General features: G+C 41.7%; 2 protein-coding genes and 1 long non-coding RNA gene across 10 annotated transcripts; 2 read left to right on the top strand and 1 right to left on the bottom strand.

Moving 5' to 3' along the window:
• Positions 1-804: 804 nt before the first annotated feature.
• Positions 805-19611, top strand: LOC112226732 (nectin-4). Of its 5 annotated transcripts, XR_002949779.2 has the most exons (12): positions 805-1181; positions 1793-1990; positions 2118-2285; positions 2491-2769; positions 2859-2976; positions 7599-7750; positions 8006-8171; positions 8259-8334; positions 8459-8521; positions 8608-8820; positions 17666-18059; positions 19270-19611. XR_002949779.2 is itself a non-coding variant. In XM_024391249.2 (11 exons), the coding sequence occupies exons 1-11, from the start codon at positions 1118-1120 to the stop codon at positions 17813-17815; spliced, it is 1647 nt and encodes a 548-aa protein (XP_024247017.1). In that variant the 5' UTR covers positions 805-1117; the 3' UTR covers positions 17816-18303. The 5 variants fall into 5 exon arrangements, 4 of the variants coding, with proteins under 4 accessions (XP_024247017.1, XP_024247014.1, XP_024247013.1 ...); XM_024391249.2 differs by lacking the exon at positions 19270-19611 and having other exon boundaries at positions 17666-18303; XM_024391246.2 differs by lacking the exons at positions 17666-18059; positions 19270-19611 and adding an exon at positions 8903-9779 and having other exon boundaries at positions 811-1181; positions 1796-1990.
• LOC112226741 (zinc finger protein 473 homolog) lies at positions 9954-13282 on the bottom strand. Its single transcript, XM_024391260.2, has 2 exons — positions 12729-13282; positions 9954-11601 (listed from the first exon to the last, which is right to left on the bottom strand). The coding sequence occupies exons 1-2, from the start codon at positions 13006-13008 to the stop codon at positions 10652-10654; spliced, it is 1230 nt and encodes a 409-aa protein (XP_024247028.1). The 5' UTR covers positions 13009-13282; the 3' UTR covers positions 9954-10651.
• On the top strand, positions 13657-17558 carry LOC121841181. Of its 4 annotated transcripts, none has more exons than XR_006080188.1 (7): positions 13657-13717; positions 14871-15684; positions 15820-15973; positions 16431-16475; positions 17022-17095; positions 17251-17317; positions 17432-17557. It is a non-coding gene; the product is annotated as an uncharacterized LOC121841181 (long non-coding RNA). The 4 variants fall into 4 exon arrangements; XR_006080186.1 differs by having other exon boundaries at positions 13659-13717; positions 14871-15305; positions 15520-15973; XR_006080189.1 differs by lacking the exon at positions 16431-16475 and having other exon boundaries at positions 14871-15973.
• Positions 19612-19629: the final 18 nt, after the last annotated feature.

Genomic DNA, 19629 nt, shown 5'->3' on the forward strand with positions numbered 1-19629 from the left:
TTTTCTATAAGGTTGTTTTTGTTTTCTATACATGTTTTTTATTAAGTTATAATTCAATTCAAAGTGAAAAAGTGGTGTGTGTGTGTACAAAGATTTGGATGTTTCTTTATTGATAAGTAGCTTGTATAGTGTGCTCGATGTTTTTACTCCTGTTATCCCCATCTCTGCTTTTCTCACATACACAAAGTTGTGATTGTATGAAGCCCTGTCTTTCATTCTCTGGTCCTGTTAGGAAAAACAATACTGTAAGCCTACTGACGAGAAGATGATTTAAAGACGTAATGGGCTCTTTAGTTTTAATTCAGAGAAAGATGTCGAATTGAAAAGTAATTCCGATGGGAGTTTAAACTTCTCTTTCTTACCTAAAACACTCTTTCTACTCATTCTCTTCAGAGTTCTTTTCTGGCTTTTTGTTTTCCACAGCACCCCATTATTCAACATGACCCTCTAGTGACAACATGCTACCACCCTCGCTAGGAAGTAATTTCTTTCTTGGCCATGTTGTGTATATGCAGTACCAGTCACAAGTTGTCACACCTACTCAGTTTGTCTTTATTTGTACTATTTTCTACATTGTAGAAAAATAATGAAGACATCAAAACGATGAAATAACACATGGAATCATGTAGTAACCCACCAAAAAAGTGTCAATCTATTTTATATTTGAGATTCTTCAAAGTAGCCACCCTTTTTGCCTTGATGACAGCTTTGCACACTCTTGGCATTCTCTCAACCAGCATGTACAACAGGGAAAGTAAATGTAATTTTATTAAACATTCTGGCTTGTAGAGACTATTGTGTCTTTTTTTTAGGGCGACTTTGGTCACACTGCAAATCCATAGAGTAACCATGGTAACAGTCTGGTTAGTGAAGCATAAACGAAGAGAGGTGAACACCTGACACACTGCCAACTTGACGCACAGCCCGTCTACCTGCCTCTGCCGTAAACAGCGCTAGGAGCTGAATCTTTTTGCTTCAATACACTTCAATTGCACTTTTAAGTGGCACCAGTTTACTCTCATATTTCCAGTAATGAGATTCCGAAAAGGAATTATTTCATAACATTAAGAAGCTTGTAGTTCAACGTTGATATTGTGAGGAACTGGTGAATCGAGGGATGAAGTTACCTGTCTGGGACCAGGGCCAGTGGGAGGCAGCCTGTTTGGTGTTATGGGGATTTGGTAAGATTTGGGAATGGGTTTTCAACAACAAATATATGTATTTATATAGCTTTTATATCTGAGTGTGTATTTTTGTTGCATACCATGACACTTCGGAAAGGGAGTGCTGAACAACACTCACCATAGAAATCTGGTAGAGTAACATTCTTTGGAAAACAAAAAACACAGGCTATTTTCCTGCATCTTTTGTTTTGATTGATTAGTAATGAGTACATTTTTGTAGCATGTATAGGCCCATACCTGTGTTTAAAGTAGGCTTGCTTTGTGGTAAGTGCACTTATTTTCAGTGTGTTTGTGTATTAATGGCCTTAGCGTGACTGCCAAACTGAGATGTGGTAAAGGAAAATGTCATAAACAGGAGAAGCAAGTTAAACAGCTTTGTGGTACATACTCTACCTCTGAGTCCCTGTGTGTATCTGTCTGTTTCCCACTCTCCCCTGTCTGTAAAATAGGTGTAATCATTAACTACAGACTGTCTATCCCCCCCAGACATTTCAAAGGAACATTTTTGCTCTTGTTTATTATGTTTATGCATTACTCTTTCTCACACCCATTATCTCACCCTGTTTCTCCAACACACACAAACACACACTCCTCGCTCTCTCATAAAGCAGTGTGTGTGAGGGGTGGGTTTGTGAAGCCTCCTCCATCCTTTGCATTGTGGTCCTTGACGGAGGGTGAGACGCGGCTGCCCTGTCAGTACCAGGTTCAGGAGGACGAGCAGGTAGTTCAGGTCAGCTGGATCAAGGAGCTACCTGATGGCACCAAGGAACATATCATCACCGCCCACCGCACAGAGGGACAGACAGGTTGGTATCACCATGCCCTCACCAACTCACACATCACGTAATCACTATCATGTTGTTTTCTTGCATTTGTCTACAATGACTGATGTTTACCAGAAACAAATCTGTCTGTGTCTCATTTTTGTATCAGAGTTTGGGCGGTACTCTGGGAGAGTGAGGTTTGAGAGCCGTCGCTCCATGGTGAACTCTGCTCTGCTCATCCTGACCACGGAGGAGTCTGATGAGGGGAAATACATCTGTCACATCAGCACATTCCCCTATGGGAACTTTGAGAGGAAGCTGTCACTCACTGTGTGGAGTAAGACATTTCTTTAACCATCCTCCTTTTCATCCTAAATGTAAACCAAGCTACTATTTTCATTGTTATAATCATAGCCATTTCCACCGAAGGAACTCTCTCAGTTCTGACTAACCAAAGCCTTACTTAAAAACTCTTTAACTGTATAAAATGCAATCTAATATACCTCAGATTGACCGTGCCCCTCTACCTCCCTTCCCCCCAGCCTTCCCCATCTCCTCTCTGGACCCGGTGGTTCTGGAGGAGGGCCAGTCCTTCCGCGTGGCTGCCTCCTGCCGCTCCGTGGCCTGCCCTGCACCCCGCCTGACCTGGGACACGGACCTTCCTGGCCAGGCCCAGAACCGCAGCTCCGAGGGCGGGGTCGTGTCCACTCACTTCTCCCTGCACCCCCTGAGGAGCATGAATGGCATGCGGTTGGACTGCCTGGTCTGGCACCCTGCTCTGGAACAACCCCGCAGGATCAGCAACCGCCTGGTGGTGCAATGTGAGTTTACCCTCAGCTGTCACCATGGGAAGGTGGTAACTAGATGGCCACGCTAGGATGGATTAAAGTGACATTGTTTGTGTTGATAGTTCCCCCAGATGCATCTGTCACCGGCTTTGATGGCAACTGGTACATGGGACTGAAGGGAGCTGAACTCCGTTGTGAGTCTGGAGGAAACCCCAAACCAAAAAACTTCACCTGGACCAGGTATTACCTGTCTGTCTGGATGTCTGACTGACTGTCTTTGTTTCTGTCTATGTATTATTTGTCTAATGTAACACAATCTGCATTATAAAATATACTATACAAATACTGGTGTGAAAAATATACACACACACAAAGAAGAGTATGTCAATTAGGAGGGTGCCTTTCTCTCCTTGTTCCATTCAAGAATAAATAAAAGGCATCGTGTCCAGTTACAGAATAAGAAAACCGATTGGGAGAGAGACATTTTCGCATGAGTGAGGGAGCCAAGGAGGAAGGGGGAAAGAGTTGGAGGCGCATCTTAAGGACTTGATCAAATATCACTCTAATACGCAGTAAAACACAGGGTCTGCACGTAATTAAAGATTCTTCTGCGAGCATTACAATAATTTACAGAACGCCCAATTAAATACTCACTATTGTAGTATGATAAAAATCCATGAATCTGTTTCTGCAGTAGTTAGATATAATTGAAGAAGATATACTTTTCCAAAAAAAGTATATTCAATGTCAGATGTAATCTCTGGCGTTGATTCCATTATGAAGGATTGGTTAGAAGGTTGGGCTGAGTGAGAACAGAAATGTGAGAAGCTTCTTGTTGGGGTGAGCAGTAAAATGGTAACCCGGCTAGGTACAGTGAAACTAGGGCAACGTGAGCCCTCTCAGTGGACCTAGTTCCTGGTGGGGTCAGATACTTGTCTCTATTATAGTCCCTACTTCATAGTAGGCACAAATCCCAGGCCAAGCGGCATTTCCTATTCAGATCAATAGGAGCAGCAATTAAACTGATTTTACAAGTGAATGCAAATGGTTGGTTTCCCTTTGTGTTCAACATGATACAACGAAAATGCATTTATCTAAAACCAGTGTTGTGTTCGAGACCACCTAAAGCGAGACCGATTCAAGACCAAGACTGGAGCAAATCGAGTCCAAGTCAAGACCGACACTGGGAGGAGGACAAGGGGTCGTGTGAGGCCGAGTCAAGACCGAGATCAGAAAAATGCGAGTCCAATTCAAGACCATGATTGTAATTTGTCAAATCACCACCATAATAAGAGTAAAAAAGATCTAGTATGTCTGCGTTCATATTTCAGAACAACATATAGATTCTTTAGACATTCAGAATAGTGAAAAAATGTATTCTGAGGGAAAATATAGCCACTCTACAAATTATTACTAACCCAAACACAGTGGGGAACAATTGGCCTTCTAACGCCTTCATAGAAGGGCTAAGGATTTATAAAATAATTATAATAATATAATTATATTATTATTTTCAATAATGTTCTGATCTAATCTCTTCAGTTTGTGTTGGAAAGGGTTAACACTGAAGAGAAAAAAAAGATCCAATCAGCATTTTTCTTTGCAGGTCTCTTGGGAGATAAATCTAGCTAGCTAAATCAGCCATTGACTAGGCCATACGAATAAACAGAAGATAAAGACATCTGCCATTCAACTGTATTAGGGCAACATTTTGTGGAGTGACAGTGGAACCAATCAATCACATTTTGACTTAATGGGAGGGACCGTTTTTACAAAAAACGTATGCCTTCTCTAACTAGTTTGTAGCGGCTGCAGCAGGTGTTATCAAAGAGGATGTTGTTTCTAATTTGGTAGCTTCTCCCTTTTCAAGAATAACTTTAAACAAGTTAAGTTTCAAATGTTCATCATCTGGTGAGTGGAACTGGGTTTATTGCAGCGCACTTTGATGTTTTTCTCATCTCTTTGAAAATATCTTGTGTGTGAAACATTGTTACATTTAAAGTGGAACGGACAGCATTTTAGCATCATGAAATTTTATTAAAATATGTTCATATACACTCCCAGGAAGAATACCACACTTTTAAAACGTTTTCTAACACTTAAATATGGTAATTTCCACGTTTTCATACATTCTTAGAATGTTTGGGAATTATGTTGTCTGCAAAAATGTAAACTCCACGAGTCCTCTTTACATGTGGGAACTTTATAGTCCTATTGATCAAACAACCAATGAAATGGTAGGCTCTCTCTCTGTTATGCACATCAACAAGATCAACAACTAATGCTAACAAGAGCAAGATGAGCTAGAATCTAAAGAAGGAACATTAAAAACCCTGTCAAACTTTTTCAGCTAGTTGACCGTCAAAATTGCACTGATAAACGATGGGAAATTGTAGCCTCCTCGTCCTTCTGCAGCTTGCCTGCCAATGCATGCTTGTCCCAACAAAGCACCCAAGCTAACTGGGTAAAGTTGGCTAGCTTGCTACTTCCAGACACAAATGAGAGAACAAATGACCATTTTACTCGCTAAAGAAGAGCTGGTTAGGCTGTTTACATGTTATCTAGAGCGTTCTTGACTAATTATTACTACTTTTTGCCTACATTTACTAACACCGGTCAAATTCAGGGGGTGTTGCAAGTTCGTAAATTTATCAGTTGTTTTGTGCTCTGGCACTCTTAGACGAGAGTGCTCTCACATCGGAGTAGATAGCCAGAGTAAATTTGTGAACGAAAGAGATATGCTAACTGTATAATAGTCATTCAAGTTCTTGCTAGCTAACCAAATGACACCTGCATCTCTAGTTGTGTATAGTCACCGAAAAACAATGAGGGGGAAAAGTCACTCACCCACTCCTCCAGGGCATGACATGACATCCTCCTAGCAGCTAGCTATCTAGCTAACGTTAGGCTCCGGGTTTTTAACTTGATACATAAAAAGATACACTAGCCTATTAGCCACATTATGACTGACTTGTGATCATTGCTCATCCTAGTTTGATTGTCTTGACATTCCCATCCTTAGTTACATTTCTCAGTTTTTGTCCAGAATATTGAGTCATTGAAACTGAAATGGTGCATCCCGAATGGTGGCAGCAAACAATGTAACAGGCCAGCTGTAATTTACAACCTGATAGCAATATTTTTTAGATGACAAAGAAGTATTGGTGAATTATATTAATCATGCATTGAACTGCGTCCATCTATTCTGCCAACAATGCCTTAGTGTACATCTTGGAACATTGAGTCAAATATAACCTATTTTTAAAACCTCTTATAAAGTTGATTTTGTAGCAACAACTGGGAATGTTGTATGTTTTACTGATTATGATTGTCTGTTTGTTTCATATCTGCAAAGTAGTTAAAACGCTGTCAGTTCCACTGTAAACTTAAGGTCACCGGTTACTTTGTGTGCTAAACGTGAATTTCTGTGCAATGGGAAGTAGTAGTTGTACGTTTCCATTGGGAAATGCTTAATGGTTGTGATTTTGTATTCTGATTGAGACCTACTGGCTTATTATGTCTGAGTTTATGGACTGCTTATCCCAAACATCATGCTGTGTGTGACTGCTGTCTTTCTATTGGTCCTATGCAGTGGTGTAGTCTAATTTTGTCAAAAAAGTTTCCAAATGGCCCGCCCAGCAAAGTAAAAACACCCCTGTGTGAAACATTCTATGTTTTCCTATGTTTAACATTTTTTTGTTTTCCTATAGATTTTTCAGATTAACACTCTCAATCACACTTTTTTTAATAGAAGGACAAAAATGTGATGATCTAAGTCCACAAAAATGCTTAAACCACATCAGTCTGATTGGGTGGGCCTGTCAGGGCCTGGCTCCCTAGTGGGTGGGCCTGTGTCCAACCAGGCCCATCCATGCATACACCCCTGATGCAAACAGTTCATGATGACAATTGTGCATCACAAATAGCCTACTAACCAACGCTTTGGACTAAACTTGTTCAATTCCTTGTTTGCATACCCATTCTTGCCTTAGTTGGCATTTACTGGTCAATATCATAAGTTGAAACGTCTTTCCTACGCTACAGATGTCATTCTTCTGTGAGCTACTCCATGCCAAAACCAGGTCTCCGGAAGAAATTAGAGTCCTCACTGTCCGAGACCTAGTCAAGATCGAGTACAAATGTATCCGACACTGAGACTCAATATGTGGTGTGTGGACTGAGACACTGAATATGTGGTCTCGAGTACAACACTGACTAAAACACCTAACCAACGCACACTGACCTATTGTTTTGATTTAGTTACAGGCTACTACTGTGGCTTACCTGACATTCTTGTCAGAGCTTTAAATCTGGTAGTGTCTAGTTGAACAAAAGGCTTTTAATGTTTGTTTTTTCATGATTTGTGTTAAAACTGTTGAACTGAGAAACCCTGCCCTTACAAAGAATTGGAGTTTTGAAACTGCAGTTGAATATTGTAGGCAGTAATTGCAGAATAGCTGCAGTCTTTTTTTGTTAAGGGTACCCACGGTGTCTGCCTTCATGGACATAGCCATTGTTTCATGCAGTGAGTCTGCTATTCCATGAGTCATGATGAGTATGTTTTTATTTATTTTTTATTTAAATAGGCATGTGAGTTAAGGACATTCTTATTTACAATGATGGTATAGGAACAGTGGGTTAACTGCCTTGTTCAGGGGCAGAATGACAGATTTTTACCTTGTTAGCTCAGGGATTTGATCTAGCAACCTTTCGGCTACTAGCCCAATGACCTAACCACTATGCTACCTTCTGCCCCAGGTTACATGAGTACATTGTTGAGAGGATTAGTATTAATGTGGGCATTCCTGTTTTCTGCTATTCTTTAATCCCCTGTATGTGTGTACATTTGTCTCCATCTGCAGGGATGGTAAGGCTCTGCCAGATGGCCTGACTGTGGATGGAGCAAGGCTTCTGTTTGGCCGAGCCCTGAGACAGAATGACACTGGAGTTTATGAATGTGTGGTGAACAACGGCATTGGGAAAAGGAAAGTAGAATGTAACATCACAGTTACAGGTAAGGGGAAATAGACAAAGTTATTCCTGTATTTTGGGGAGATCTGAACAGAAAAACATGACACTGGTCACACCACCAGATTGGTAATATTTGTAACATTGCTGCCCCCTTGTGATAATAATCTGAAATACAGATCTCACTAAAATTGGAAAAAAAACTGCATCCTATATACATGGCACTGCAATCGTTACCTTTGTATTTTTGTGTTTACAATTTTGTGTGCATTCCCTCTTTCCTTTCCACTCCCTCACTCAGAGACATCTCGGAGTGTGCAGGAAGTGATCTTTGACACTCTAGTGATGATCATTATAGGTGTGGCTGCTGGGGTGTTGGTCATCGTCATGATCATCGTCATCATTTTAGTCAACCGATACCACAGACGCAAAAACAGCAAATTAGAGATGGCGCTTAGCAAAAGGATGTGAGTTGATTTCCATAATACTTTGAACCCCCCCCCCTATCCTTAAATACTCAAATCCCCCTGTTTCTGAAATGCTCTCATTCACAGGTTAGAAATCAACACTCTCTCCAGACAGGCCTCCTCCAGGAGACTCAACTCTGTCAGCACAGACCCCAGAGGACAGGTGAAGAGTACTTTAAATTCGAACGCTTGTTTGCTCTTATTTTCAGTTATTAGTTATCGTCATCTTGTGAATGAGTCTGCCAGCAATCATTTTTGTCTTTCTCTACTTTTCACCCCACCCACAGAATGAAGACTGTACACTACTCAGACTAGACAGTAGAATGAAAAAAAGCCTAATGTCCCTTGAGGTGAGAGTTCATAAAAGCTTCAACAATATCATACTGATTTATTCATTGATGTTTAATCTGTGGATTATTGTGATCCCTCTCGTTAGGACCATCCCATCTACAAAGGCAGTCAATCCACCCTCGGTGGGAAGTGGGGGACGGTTCGAGAGGGTGATTTGGACTACCTAGGCCGCCCCATCCTGTACCAATCTAGCTGGCGCGAGTGCAAAGAGAGTATGAGGGGGGCTGAGATGGAGGGAGAAAGGGAAGAGCGCAAACAAAGGGTGGAGTCGTACCTAAAGAGCAGCAATATGTCCCTGGTGTGTATTTGTGTCCGAGAGAGGAAGAGGATGCGTGAAAGTTTGAAAATGCAGACTAAGTTTACTCTGTAATAACTGAAAGGCCTATCTGTTTCTCTCAATGCCACACAATATGTGGCTCTCTATTTCTCAGGACTCTGGCCTTCCTTCCTCCCTTGTCCCCATGAAGCCCCAGGATCATGATGGCAGTGTGGGGCCCATAGACATCCCCTCAATGCTCAGCAACCTGAGTGGCCAGAGGGAAGTCATGACGGAAGGGGAAGACTGGAGCGACAGACAGGACGTGCTGGAGGTTGACGAGGCTGACTTTGACACCAGTTCATACCAGATCTCAGAGGCACTCTCCAACCACTTCCACTACAGCAACGGGTTCCTGCGGCCCAAACCACACTCCAACGCCATCCTCCTACACCCCAGAGGACAGAACATCTAGACGGGTGAAAGGAGTTTGTTGAAAAAGGAACTGCCCTCTGCTCCACCCTAACTCAATGGTCATGGAGGCCTGTTAAATTGCAGCATCACTTTGTCAACTGTAAACCTAGTATTGTCTAAGCACTTATCAGTTGTGCTTGTGCTGTCATTTTAGCTAACCTTTTAGTTCTGATATACTAAATATACCCTACCCTTGTGCGTTAATGTTATTTTCATGTTTCTTTCTATTTTAAAAAATCAAAAGGGCTGTTCGAGAGAATTCTCATGTTTATTCGTAAAAGCATGTCCACTGTTTTTTTCTCCAGAATTGTTAGTCTCTGGCATAGTTCTAAAAAGACGATGGCGATCCGGCTCTTGATACCTTCTCTTGATAGCTTTTGTCAATAGCTAGGTTTCCATCCAATTGGTGACAGATTTTCATGTGAATATTCTAGAATCCCCATAAAATATTTGTATTTCCAACCAGTGTTTACCCCAAACTGACTTGTTTTCATGTACTGAATAAAGTTCAATGCTTTTCCATCACATTTTCAACTACCGATAGTTTGGTCACAAAAACATTTGCGTTATATAGCAAATATGCCTACTCTGGTCGTGGCATGTGCGCTATAGCCAACAGCTCACATACAGTACGGGTAGGGTAGTCTACATGATGAGATTATGAATATTTTTATTTGTCAAGCACGGCAGTCAAGCGTTGATCATGTCACCAGAATAAGACCCTCGATATTTATTGGAAAGGAGCATCAAGATCACTGTGCACTTTCATCACCTCACTGGGCATAGACAATTTCAACGTCTAGTTTATATTTACATTTGGTTGATGTCAACTACTGTGAAATGTCACCATGTCATTAGATTTAGGTTAAAAGTTGGATGAAAAAGACCATTTCCTTACAGTTATGACTTTTGGCAAATCCAATCAGTTTTCCAGGTTGATTCAACGTCATCAGATTACATTTTTGTTGTTGAAATAACATGGAAACAATGATGCAACTAGTTTTTGCCTATTGGGCTGTGAAGTTCATAACTTAATCTGTAGCCTAATAAACCATGGTTTCCCAAGTCGTATGGGAGGACCACCCACAATATAATTGTGACTCCAAGTTTACTTTGATATGGTTATTATATTAATATTTGCACATAAAGGTGTTTCCACTGTCATTTCTCACATAATACATTTTACAGACACAAAAAGGTAGAACAAACAAATTATCTGTCAGAATTTATGAAATTGCACTGAAACATCACAGCTGTAATTTTGTTTTAATATGGTATGACTTTCCTCGCATAAAAACTGGATGGAAACGTGGTTAATGAGGTTGTTTCATAATGTGTGGGGCGGGCCCCAGCTGGTTTCTCTAGAATGTTCTTAATTGTCTCGTCATGGTGATAACCATCAGTAGACTGTTGGCTTTGCTCTGAGACCCCTGTGTACTCGCTGGTGTGTGCGGAGATTACTCTGCTGAGCAAAACACCTCCCACACGTCACACAGTTGTACGGTTTCTCTCCCGTGTGAATCCGTTGATGCATCTCCAAGTGGCTGACCCAGTCAAAGCTCTTTCCGCAGTAGGTACAAACAAACCGCTTCTCTCCTGCTGGGGTTCCCTGTGCGGCTAGTTTTGGGGAGTTGAAACCATTTGGGGCAAACGAGAATACATTGTTTAGCCAAACGTTGGAATATGCTCCACTCTCATTGGCTCGCGTTTGTTTGTCTGATGGCACTCTGGTAGTAGTTCCATCCTCCCTTCTCTCTGGGTGCATAGTTTGCTCTCTGTGCTGACCTGGTTGTGCCTGAACCAAATCTGTAGAGGTCCTACTTCGGTCATTCCAAACAGACTGTGCTCGCATCTCTTCTTTCATTAGTCTGTTTATGTACCCCATCTCTGATGATGGATCGCTATCCAGACCCTGCACTGCACTTTGAATAAGCTGTATGTCTGTATTTAGATCCTGTGTATATTGTTCTGTACCATATGAGCAATCTGGACCCTCAGAGTCACAGTTGATCTCTGATACAGACGCCCACAGCTGACTCTCTCGGTCATCCATGGCAAACTCAGTTTCCTGATGATCTGATCTCTCTGTGCCATGTTCACTTCCTGATGTATGTAGTGAAATAACGTCATACTCCTCCTCTTGCTCGGTCTTCACCACTAATTCTAGTCCACTACCCTTCTCCTCTCGCTGGCCAGACCTGTACTGTTCATTAAGCCCCACTACTGATTCTTTAGGTGGCTGTGGTCTATTTTGATCCAGTTGGTCATCTTTAGGTGTGAACACTTTGTCTCTCGCGGTCTGCTCAAATGAAGTCCTTTCACCAGCATCCTTATCAGACCCCTTGGACCCTAGGAAAGGTTTAAATGAACTGTCAGTAAATGTCAAAAACAATGTAAAAGTTCAGAGAGCACTGAGCAATTGAACAAGGTCAACAACTGAAATCAATTATCTACACTAGCTAGGCATAAATGTCAGTCATATTGTCAATACTATCTTTTTGAAGAATGTACCCTTTAGTTGAGATGGACAGCAACACATTTCAGATAGGTCTACTCAAATGCACCTTTCAAGTGCTAGTCTGAACTAGGAAAGTCGGAAATGTCCACCTTGCTAACTGGTAGTAGTAACACATCAAGTTGGAAATTTCCGAGTTTCCTAGTTCCGACTAGCATGTGAACACGGCATACCTGAACCAGTACCTGGGCTTGGGGATAAGCTTAATATAACGACCTTTCCTCTGACGCCCAGGACCCTTCAATTCAAATGCCGCGTAAACATTCTAATCGGAAGTAGGAAACGCGGACATTTCCGAATTGCTGATTCGTTGAACGCGGCACTTGTATCGCTACAACAGTTAGCATGTCGGAAATTCCAGAGTTTTCTTTTTCCGACTTGCAATAGAACGAGGCAAAAGTCCCATTAACCAGCTCTGCGAACGTTACGTCAAAATAGGTTCGGTACAATTATTACTGCCGTTACGCACTTCCAATAAAATCAATGACACAAGCATTTCGCTACACTCGCATTAACATCTGCTAACCATGTGTATGTGACAAATAAAATTTGATTTGACCTTTCGGAATATTGTAATGCTGGTGGATCAGCATGCGATACAGTAGTAATGAGTGATTTTATTGGAGGTGGTTTTGGCGCATGCGGTAAAAAAATAAATAAATGGTCTTATTTACCTTTTTTGGGAGTACGTAAGGGCAGTAATGACTGTAGTTGCTCTGCATAACTCCATATGTTGCTGACAACCCAACGTGTTTTTTTTTTTTTTTTTTACATTATAACGTTTATATAGCTGGTTAATGGGTCTTTAAATTGAAGGATCCTGGGCGTCGGTGCTCGTCATATGTATCGTCTCCTCAAGCCCATGTACTGGTCCATTCTAAACACAGCTAGCTAGTACAGTCTTAGCAATATAATACATGGATTTTATTTCTATGAGTATAGTAAACACGAGCTGTCTCACCCTGCTCTGTTCTGCTGGAAGACAAAGAGCATGTTGAAGAACAGCCTGCTTCTCTCGCTTTGGACGTCGTCCTTTGCCGTTCGTTCTCCACAAACAATAATTTTCTTTTTAACGCTTCGATTTCATTTTCTCTTCGACACATTTCCAAGCGTAAAACAGTAAAACCATCATCGAACATTTTACTTATTTCTGCCACCGCAGCTTTGGCTAACACATCCATAACCGATGTTATTTTGGTCTGAAAGGTAACACAATTGGTTATATTCTCCTGGAACAACATTTTATCTGACTAGTGTTATGTTTCTAAAGATAATGTTCAGTCGGAAAAGACAATACAATAGCAAACTACCAGAGACGGAAGAGGAAGCAACTCGCTGTTTTTTTTCTTCCTGTTTTCATGGAAGTCAGACCCAGCTGCTATTGCATTGGTGTCTATGGGAGACACACCCAGTTAAGTATACTTTTTGGGAAGGTAAACTGCCTGAGTTAACTGTTAACCACTTTTGCTAGATACCACTGATGGGTCTTTACTTCCGCGACAACAAAGGATGGGAGAAGCGCGTGGTCATATGATCATTAAAGAGTCCTACGGTGTCCGTAGAGGACAAAAACAGACCGCCTGCTCACCTGTCTTTTCGGAAGCCAGATACATGGCACAGGCACGTAATACAGTGTCTTGCTGCTCTGGACACCGAACACGCATCTTAAACGCGCAAACACACACACACACATATATATATATATATATATATATATATATGAGAGAGAAGTATTAGCTAGTTGTCCACATTATTAGTTGTTCCACGATTTATTGAGTAAGTTTGGGTCCCTGTTAATGTCTCTCGGGGATTTTTTTTTTTTTACCTAGGCAAGTCAGTTAAGAACAAATTCTTAATTACAATGACGACTGGACGACGCTGGGCCAACCTTGCGCCGCCCTATGGTACTCCCAATCACGGCAGATGTGATGCAGCATGGATTCGAACCAGGTACTGCAGTGACACTTCTTGCACTGTCTTAGATTCCTGCGCCACTCGGGAGCCCAAGACTTACCATTATGCCCATTCAATGTACATGTATATTATTCTGAGTAGCCCAACTTGATTGTGCCTTTTGATTCCTTTCAACTCTGATTTAATCCCTGTGCTGTTTTTATAATACATTATTCGATTGGCACAATATATTCCAGTCTGGCAGTGGTTTATCTATGTAATTACATTGTATGTACATTGATGGGCTGTACTGTAGTAATGCACAGGGAACAGACTACAGTACTATTGTCTCCTGAACCAATCTAACATCATCACCAATTCAGACTGGTTTTCTGTCCAGAACAACATTGGTGCATTATACTATGATTCTGGACTGATGTCATTCATTTATTGATCAAGTTATCTAAAGCACACAACTGCTACTCAACCAAACTATATAGACAACAATCTTTATCTGAGTTGAGTGAACCTTTTTCACTGTTACTGCTCACTTTTTCAGGGAAAGGCTCAAACACAGGGATAGCTTTTTGTGTTTTATTTAACTAGGCAAGTCAGTTAAGAACAAATTCTTATTTACAATGACAGCCTAGGAACAGTGGGTTAACTGCCTTGTTCAGTGGGAGAACAACAGATGTTTTACTTGACAGTTCAGGGATTTGATCCAGCAACCTTTCAGTTACTGACCAAACACTCTAACCACTGGGCTACCTGCAGTTTGTATGTTTTACACAGACTGTTTAAATAATGAACCTGGAATGTCTTGCCAGTCAGGTACTGTGTTTTATGTTTGTCCTAGATGTACTGTAAAAGGCCCAGACCCTCTCTGTGCTGTGTGAATACACAGGTTGGCATTTTTTGGGATGACTTATGTACTGGAGGCAGCTCTGCAGGGTAGTCACTAGCTGGCACAGCCACAATGTCATAAAATCCGATTTTAAACCTAACCTTAACCGAACTGCTAACCTTATGCTTAATCTTAAGGTTAAGCAAAAAAAAACATATTTTTGTTTTCATTAATTTTTTACAATGTATAGCCAGTTTTGACTTTGCCGCTGGCCCATTAGTAGAAATCACTCAGCTCTGCCTCCAGGACAAGATACTTCCACCAGAGATAAAGGCACTGACTTTGCTCCATCCTCATGGGGCCCAGGATCAGCAAGCTGCACCAGGGAGGGTCTACTCCAACTACCAGCGACAGCATGGAGAACAGACTCCTACTCCAGGCCTCTGTGCTGCCTAAGGCCGTCTCTGTGACCTCATGTGCATCACTGCCCTCCTCCTGCCAGTCTCTCCAGCCCTGCAGGCTAACATCAACTACATCCTCCTCTCCCCCACCGCCTCCTCCTCCCTCACCTCTCCACTCCTAAGCACAGAGAACCAATTCTTAAAGAGAGGTTCACTCCTCTTCACTCATTCCTCCTCTCTTCCCTCTCGGTCCTTTGTCCTCTTCATCCCTACCACCCTCTAGTGGTGTCCTGCCTCCTACTGGTCTTCCTCCTCCTCCTGTTCTGGATGAATAATGGGAGGATGAGGAAGGCGGTCTGCCTGTAAGGACGTGCTGTCTTACTCTGAAGAGATTTGTGTGGTATGTGGCCCCATAAGCCCATCCCTTTCTTTCAGTCTGTTTTTTTTGTGGTGTAGTTTATCCAAGGTCCATTCCAATACAGTCAATCTTTGAAATAAAATACATTTGTGATGCTCAATTTATTGGTTAAGTGATTCTGAGTCCATATGTTTCTCTGACAATGTAAGTTAATGGCAGTATACAGAATGTGTTCTTCTTCCTCATGACATGTCAGGATTTTGACCAGGACAGCCTCATGGCTGAGGAGATTGAGGTGTCCACAGAGATGCATGTTCTGGACAAGGTATTGGATGAAGAGGAGCTGGACCAAAACATGTCAATTGGGGAACAGGAGTTTGGTGAGATAGAGAGGGGAAAAGATGAACTGAAAGACAAAAAGGTGAGGGAGGAGATTCTGCATTTATCTCTCACAAAAAACATCAAGTTGAACCTCAAAACCTTTCTCTCTCCCCTTTACTGCTCTCGCTTTCTACCCCTCTATTCCTTTTCCTCACCCTTTCCCTTCCATCATCAGTACATGGTAAAGGCTCTGCCAGATGGCCTGACTGTGGATGGAGCAAGGCTTCTGTTTGGCCGAGCCCCGAAACAGAATGACACTGGAGTTTATGAATATGTGGCGAACAACGGCGTTGGGACAAGGAAAGTAGAACATAACATCACAGTTACAGGTAAGGGGCAAATGGGCAAAGTTACTCCTGTATTTTGCTAAGATCTGAACAGAAAAACAACAAAACACTGGTATTTTACTGCTGATCTTTAATTATTTGTTACTTTTATTTATTTTTCTTATTTTTCTTAACTGCATTGTTGGTTAAGGGCTTGTAAGTAAGCGTTTCACTATAAGGTGAAACCTGTTGTATTGGCGCATGTGATCATTCTTTATTTTTTTATTTGATGCCTGATTAGTAATATTTGTAATATTGCTGCCCACTTGTGATAATAATCTGAAATACAGAGCTCACTAAAGTTGCAACAAACCTGCATCCTATATACAGTGGGGCCCTTTGTTGTCCTTTGATAGCTCTTTGGTCTTGGCCATAGTGGAGTTTGGAGTGTGACAGTTTGAGGTTGTGGACAGGTGTCTTTTATACTGATAACAAGTTCAAACAGGTGCCATTAATACAGGTAACGAGTGGAGGACAGAGGAGCCTCTTAAAGAAGAAGTTACAGGTCTGTGAGCCAGAAATCTTGCTTGTTTGTAGGTGACCAAATACTTATTTTCCACCATAATTTGCAAATAAATTCATTAAAAATCCTACATTGTGATTTTCTGGATATTTTTTTTTCTCATTTTGTCTGTCAAAGTTGAAGTGTACCTATGATGAAAATTACAGGCCTCTCATCTTTTTAAGTGGGAGAACTTGCACAATTGGTGGCTGACTAAATACTTTTTTGCCCCACTGTACATGGCACTGCAATCGCTACCTTTGGTTGTATGTGTTTACAATTTTGTGTGCATTCCCTCTTTCCTTTCCACTCCCTCACTCCGAGACATCTCGGAGTGTGCAGGAAGTGATCTTTGACACTCTAGTGATGATCATTATAGGTGTGGCTGCTGGGGTGTTGGCCATCGTCATTATTATCTTAGTTAACTAATACCATAGACGCCATAACAGGACATTAGAGATGGAGCTTCATGAGTTGATTTCCACAACACTTGGAACCCCCTTTCCCTATCCTTAAATCCTCCTTAGTTTCTAAAAAGCTCTTTCATAGGTTAGAAATCAACACTCTCCAGACAGGCCTCCTCCTCAAGACTCAACTCTTCCAGCACAGATCCCAGACGACAGGTAGAGTACTTTCAATTCAAACACTTGTTACTCGTATTTTCAGTCATCTCTCATTTTCTTAGAGGGGTGATTTTCAGTTAATAGTTATCATCTACTTGAATGAGTGTCTGCCAGCAATCATTTTTGTCTTTCTTTACTTGTCACCCCACCCACAGAATGAAGACTGTACACTTCTCAGACTAGACAGTAGAATGAAGAAAAAAAAGCCTTATGTCCCTTGAGGTGAGAGTTCATAAAAGCGTCAACAATATTGTACATTTACAACATTATGTACAGTATCATACTGATTTATTCATTGATGTTTAATCTGTGGATTATTGTGATCCCTCTCGTTAGGACCATCCCATCTACAAAGGCAGTCAATCCACCCTTGGTGGGAAGTGGGGGACGGTTCGTGAGGGTGATTTGGACTACCTAGGCCGCCCTGTCCTGTACCAATCTAGCTAGTGCGAGTGCAGAGAGAGTATGAGGGGGGCTGTTTGAAAATGCACACTAAATTTACTCTGTCATAACTGAAAGTCCTATCTGTTTATCTTAATGCCTTGCAATATGTGGCTCTCTATTTTTCAGGACTCTGGCCTTCCTTCCTCGTCCCCAGGACAAGGATGGCAGTGTGTGGCCCACAGACATCCCCCCCCAATGTTCAGTGACCTGGGTGGCCAGAGGGAGGTTGTGACCGAAGGGGCGACTGGGGCCACAGACAGGACGTGCTGGAGGTGATGAGGCTGACTGTGACACCAGTTCTTACCAGATCTCAGAGGCACTCCCCAACCATAACAATGGGTTTCTGCGGCCAAAACCACACTCCATCAACATCCTCCTACACCCCGGAGGACAGAATATCTAGACAGGGGTGAAAGGAGTTGGTTGAAAAGGGAACTGCCCTCAGCTCTACCCTAACCCAATGGTCATGGAGGCCTGCTACTCACTCCTGTGAACTGAACTTGGATACAGTTGGACTGAAGTGAGTGTTTGGCAACCTCATGTTCACATTAATTGCCATTTTTAGGTTTACTTGGTCTTTTTTTTTTTTACATCAGCATGGGCTTCTTGTATACAGTGCCTTCAGAAAGTATTCACACCCCTTGATTTGTTGTGTTACAGGGTTATTACAAATGGATTAAATTGAGATTTTTTTGTCACTGGCCTACAGACAATATCCCATGACAATGTAGAATTATGTTTTTTGATTAAAAAAAAAAGTTTAATGAAAAGCTTAAATGTCTTGATTGAAAAAGGTTTCAACCCCTTGTTATAGCGAGCCTAAATAAGTTCAGGACAAAAAATCTGCTTAACAAGTCACATACGTTGCATGGACTCTGTGTGTAACACTGTGGTTTTTAAATGACTACCTCATGCCAGTACCCCACACAATTATATGTAAGGTTCCTCAGTCTAGCAGTGAATTTCAAACACAAATTCAACCACAAATACCAGGGAGATTTTGAAATGCCTCTCAAAGAAGGGCATAAATATAAAATGTCTTGTTCATTCACCCTCTAAATACACGTCTCAAGGCTTAAAAATCCTTCTTTAACCTGTCTCTTTAACAAGTGACATCAATAAGGGATCTCAGCTTTCACCTGTATTCACCTGGTCAGTCTGTCATGTTCTATAGTTGACATGGTGCCCTAGCCTCACCATTCCAGGTGAAGCTGGTTGAGAGAATGCCAAGAGTGTGCAAAGCTGTCAAGGCAAAGGCTGGCTACTTTGAAGAATCTCAAATATAAAACATTTTGATTTAACACTTTTTTGGTTACTACATGATTCCATGTGTGTTATTTCATAGTTTTGATGTCGCACTATTATTTTACAATGTAGAAAATAGTAAACCCTGGAATGAGTAGGCGTGTCCAAACTTGTGACTGGTACTGTATATCTAGTGTTTTAGGGCCACGAATTTGCAGATTTACTGACAGGTTAACAATTTTTTGTTTGGCTTTCTAGCTAGCTGGCTAATATTTTTGTTTGAAAAATGCATCTGGACACATTACCAGCTTTTTTGTTTCTCCTGGCTGCCAATTCCCGATCTTCTGAGAACAATTTTTAGGAGTCGCCTGAAGCGTGAGAGGAATGTGAGATGCAGGAATATATTAGTGCTAAGACAGAGCGCTCGTAGTGAGGACGACTGGCTACTATTCTGAACTTTGTGTGGTGTACTTTCTGGTGTCCAGAGCTGCTGAGGCATCACCCAAGTGGGCGCTCCACAGACTGGAAGAGAAGAAGACCCGTGGCTATAAGAGTCAGGCTGGTTCCCAGACGTGCCCTCTACAAGATCACCAACAGACTCCATCACCATCCTCTGAACAGCTCTCTCCGCTCAAGCCATGAACTGATCCTCTCCATCTTCAGAGGATGCAGCTTTCAAAGACTTGGCCTCTATTGGTTCACCTATCATCACATATTGCGTGTTTTTTTTGTTGCTCTTGAAGCACTGAGATTCTATGAAAAGCGCTATAGAAATGGTATAAAGTATTATTATTATTATGGAAAGAGCAGGTGTTAATGTTTTGTATTCTCAGTGTATTTCAACA

This window comes from Oncorhynchus tshawytscha, linkage group LG28 (genome assembly GCF_018296145.1).
Source record: "Oncorhynchus tshawytscha isolate Ot180627B linkage group LG28, Otsh_v2.0, whole genome shotgun sequence".
In the NCBI taxonomy this organism is placed as follows: Eukaryota; Metazoa; Chordata; class Actinopteri; order Salmoniformes; family Salmonidae; genus Oncorhynchus; species Oncorhynchus tshawytscha.

Excerpts from the sequence above, each read along its gene's own strand:
- LOC112226732 (XM_024391245.2), top strand. The coding sequence starts at position 1,118 with ATGAAGTTACCTGTCTGGGACCAGGGCCAGTGGGAGGCAGCCTGTTTG. Across the intron at positions 8,335-8,458 it reads GCACAGACCCCAGAGGACAG|AATGAAGACTGTACACTACT; the intron begins GTGAAGAGTACT and ends CCCCACCCACAG. Across the intron at positions 8,821-8,902 it reads AGAGCAGCAATATGTCCCTG|GCCTATCTGTTTCTCTCAAT; the intron begins GTGTGTATTTGT and ends AATAACTGAAAG.
- LOC112226741 (XM_024391260.2), bottom strand. The coding sequence starts at position 13,008 with ATGTTGTTCCAGGAGAATATAACCAATTGTGTTACCTTTCAGACCAAA. Across the intron at positions 11,602-12,728 it reads TTCCAGCAGAACAGAGCAGG|GGTCCAAGGGGTCTGATAAG; the intron begins GTGAGACAGCTC and ends AACCTTTCCTAG.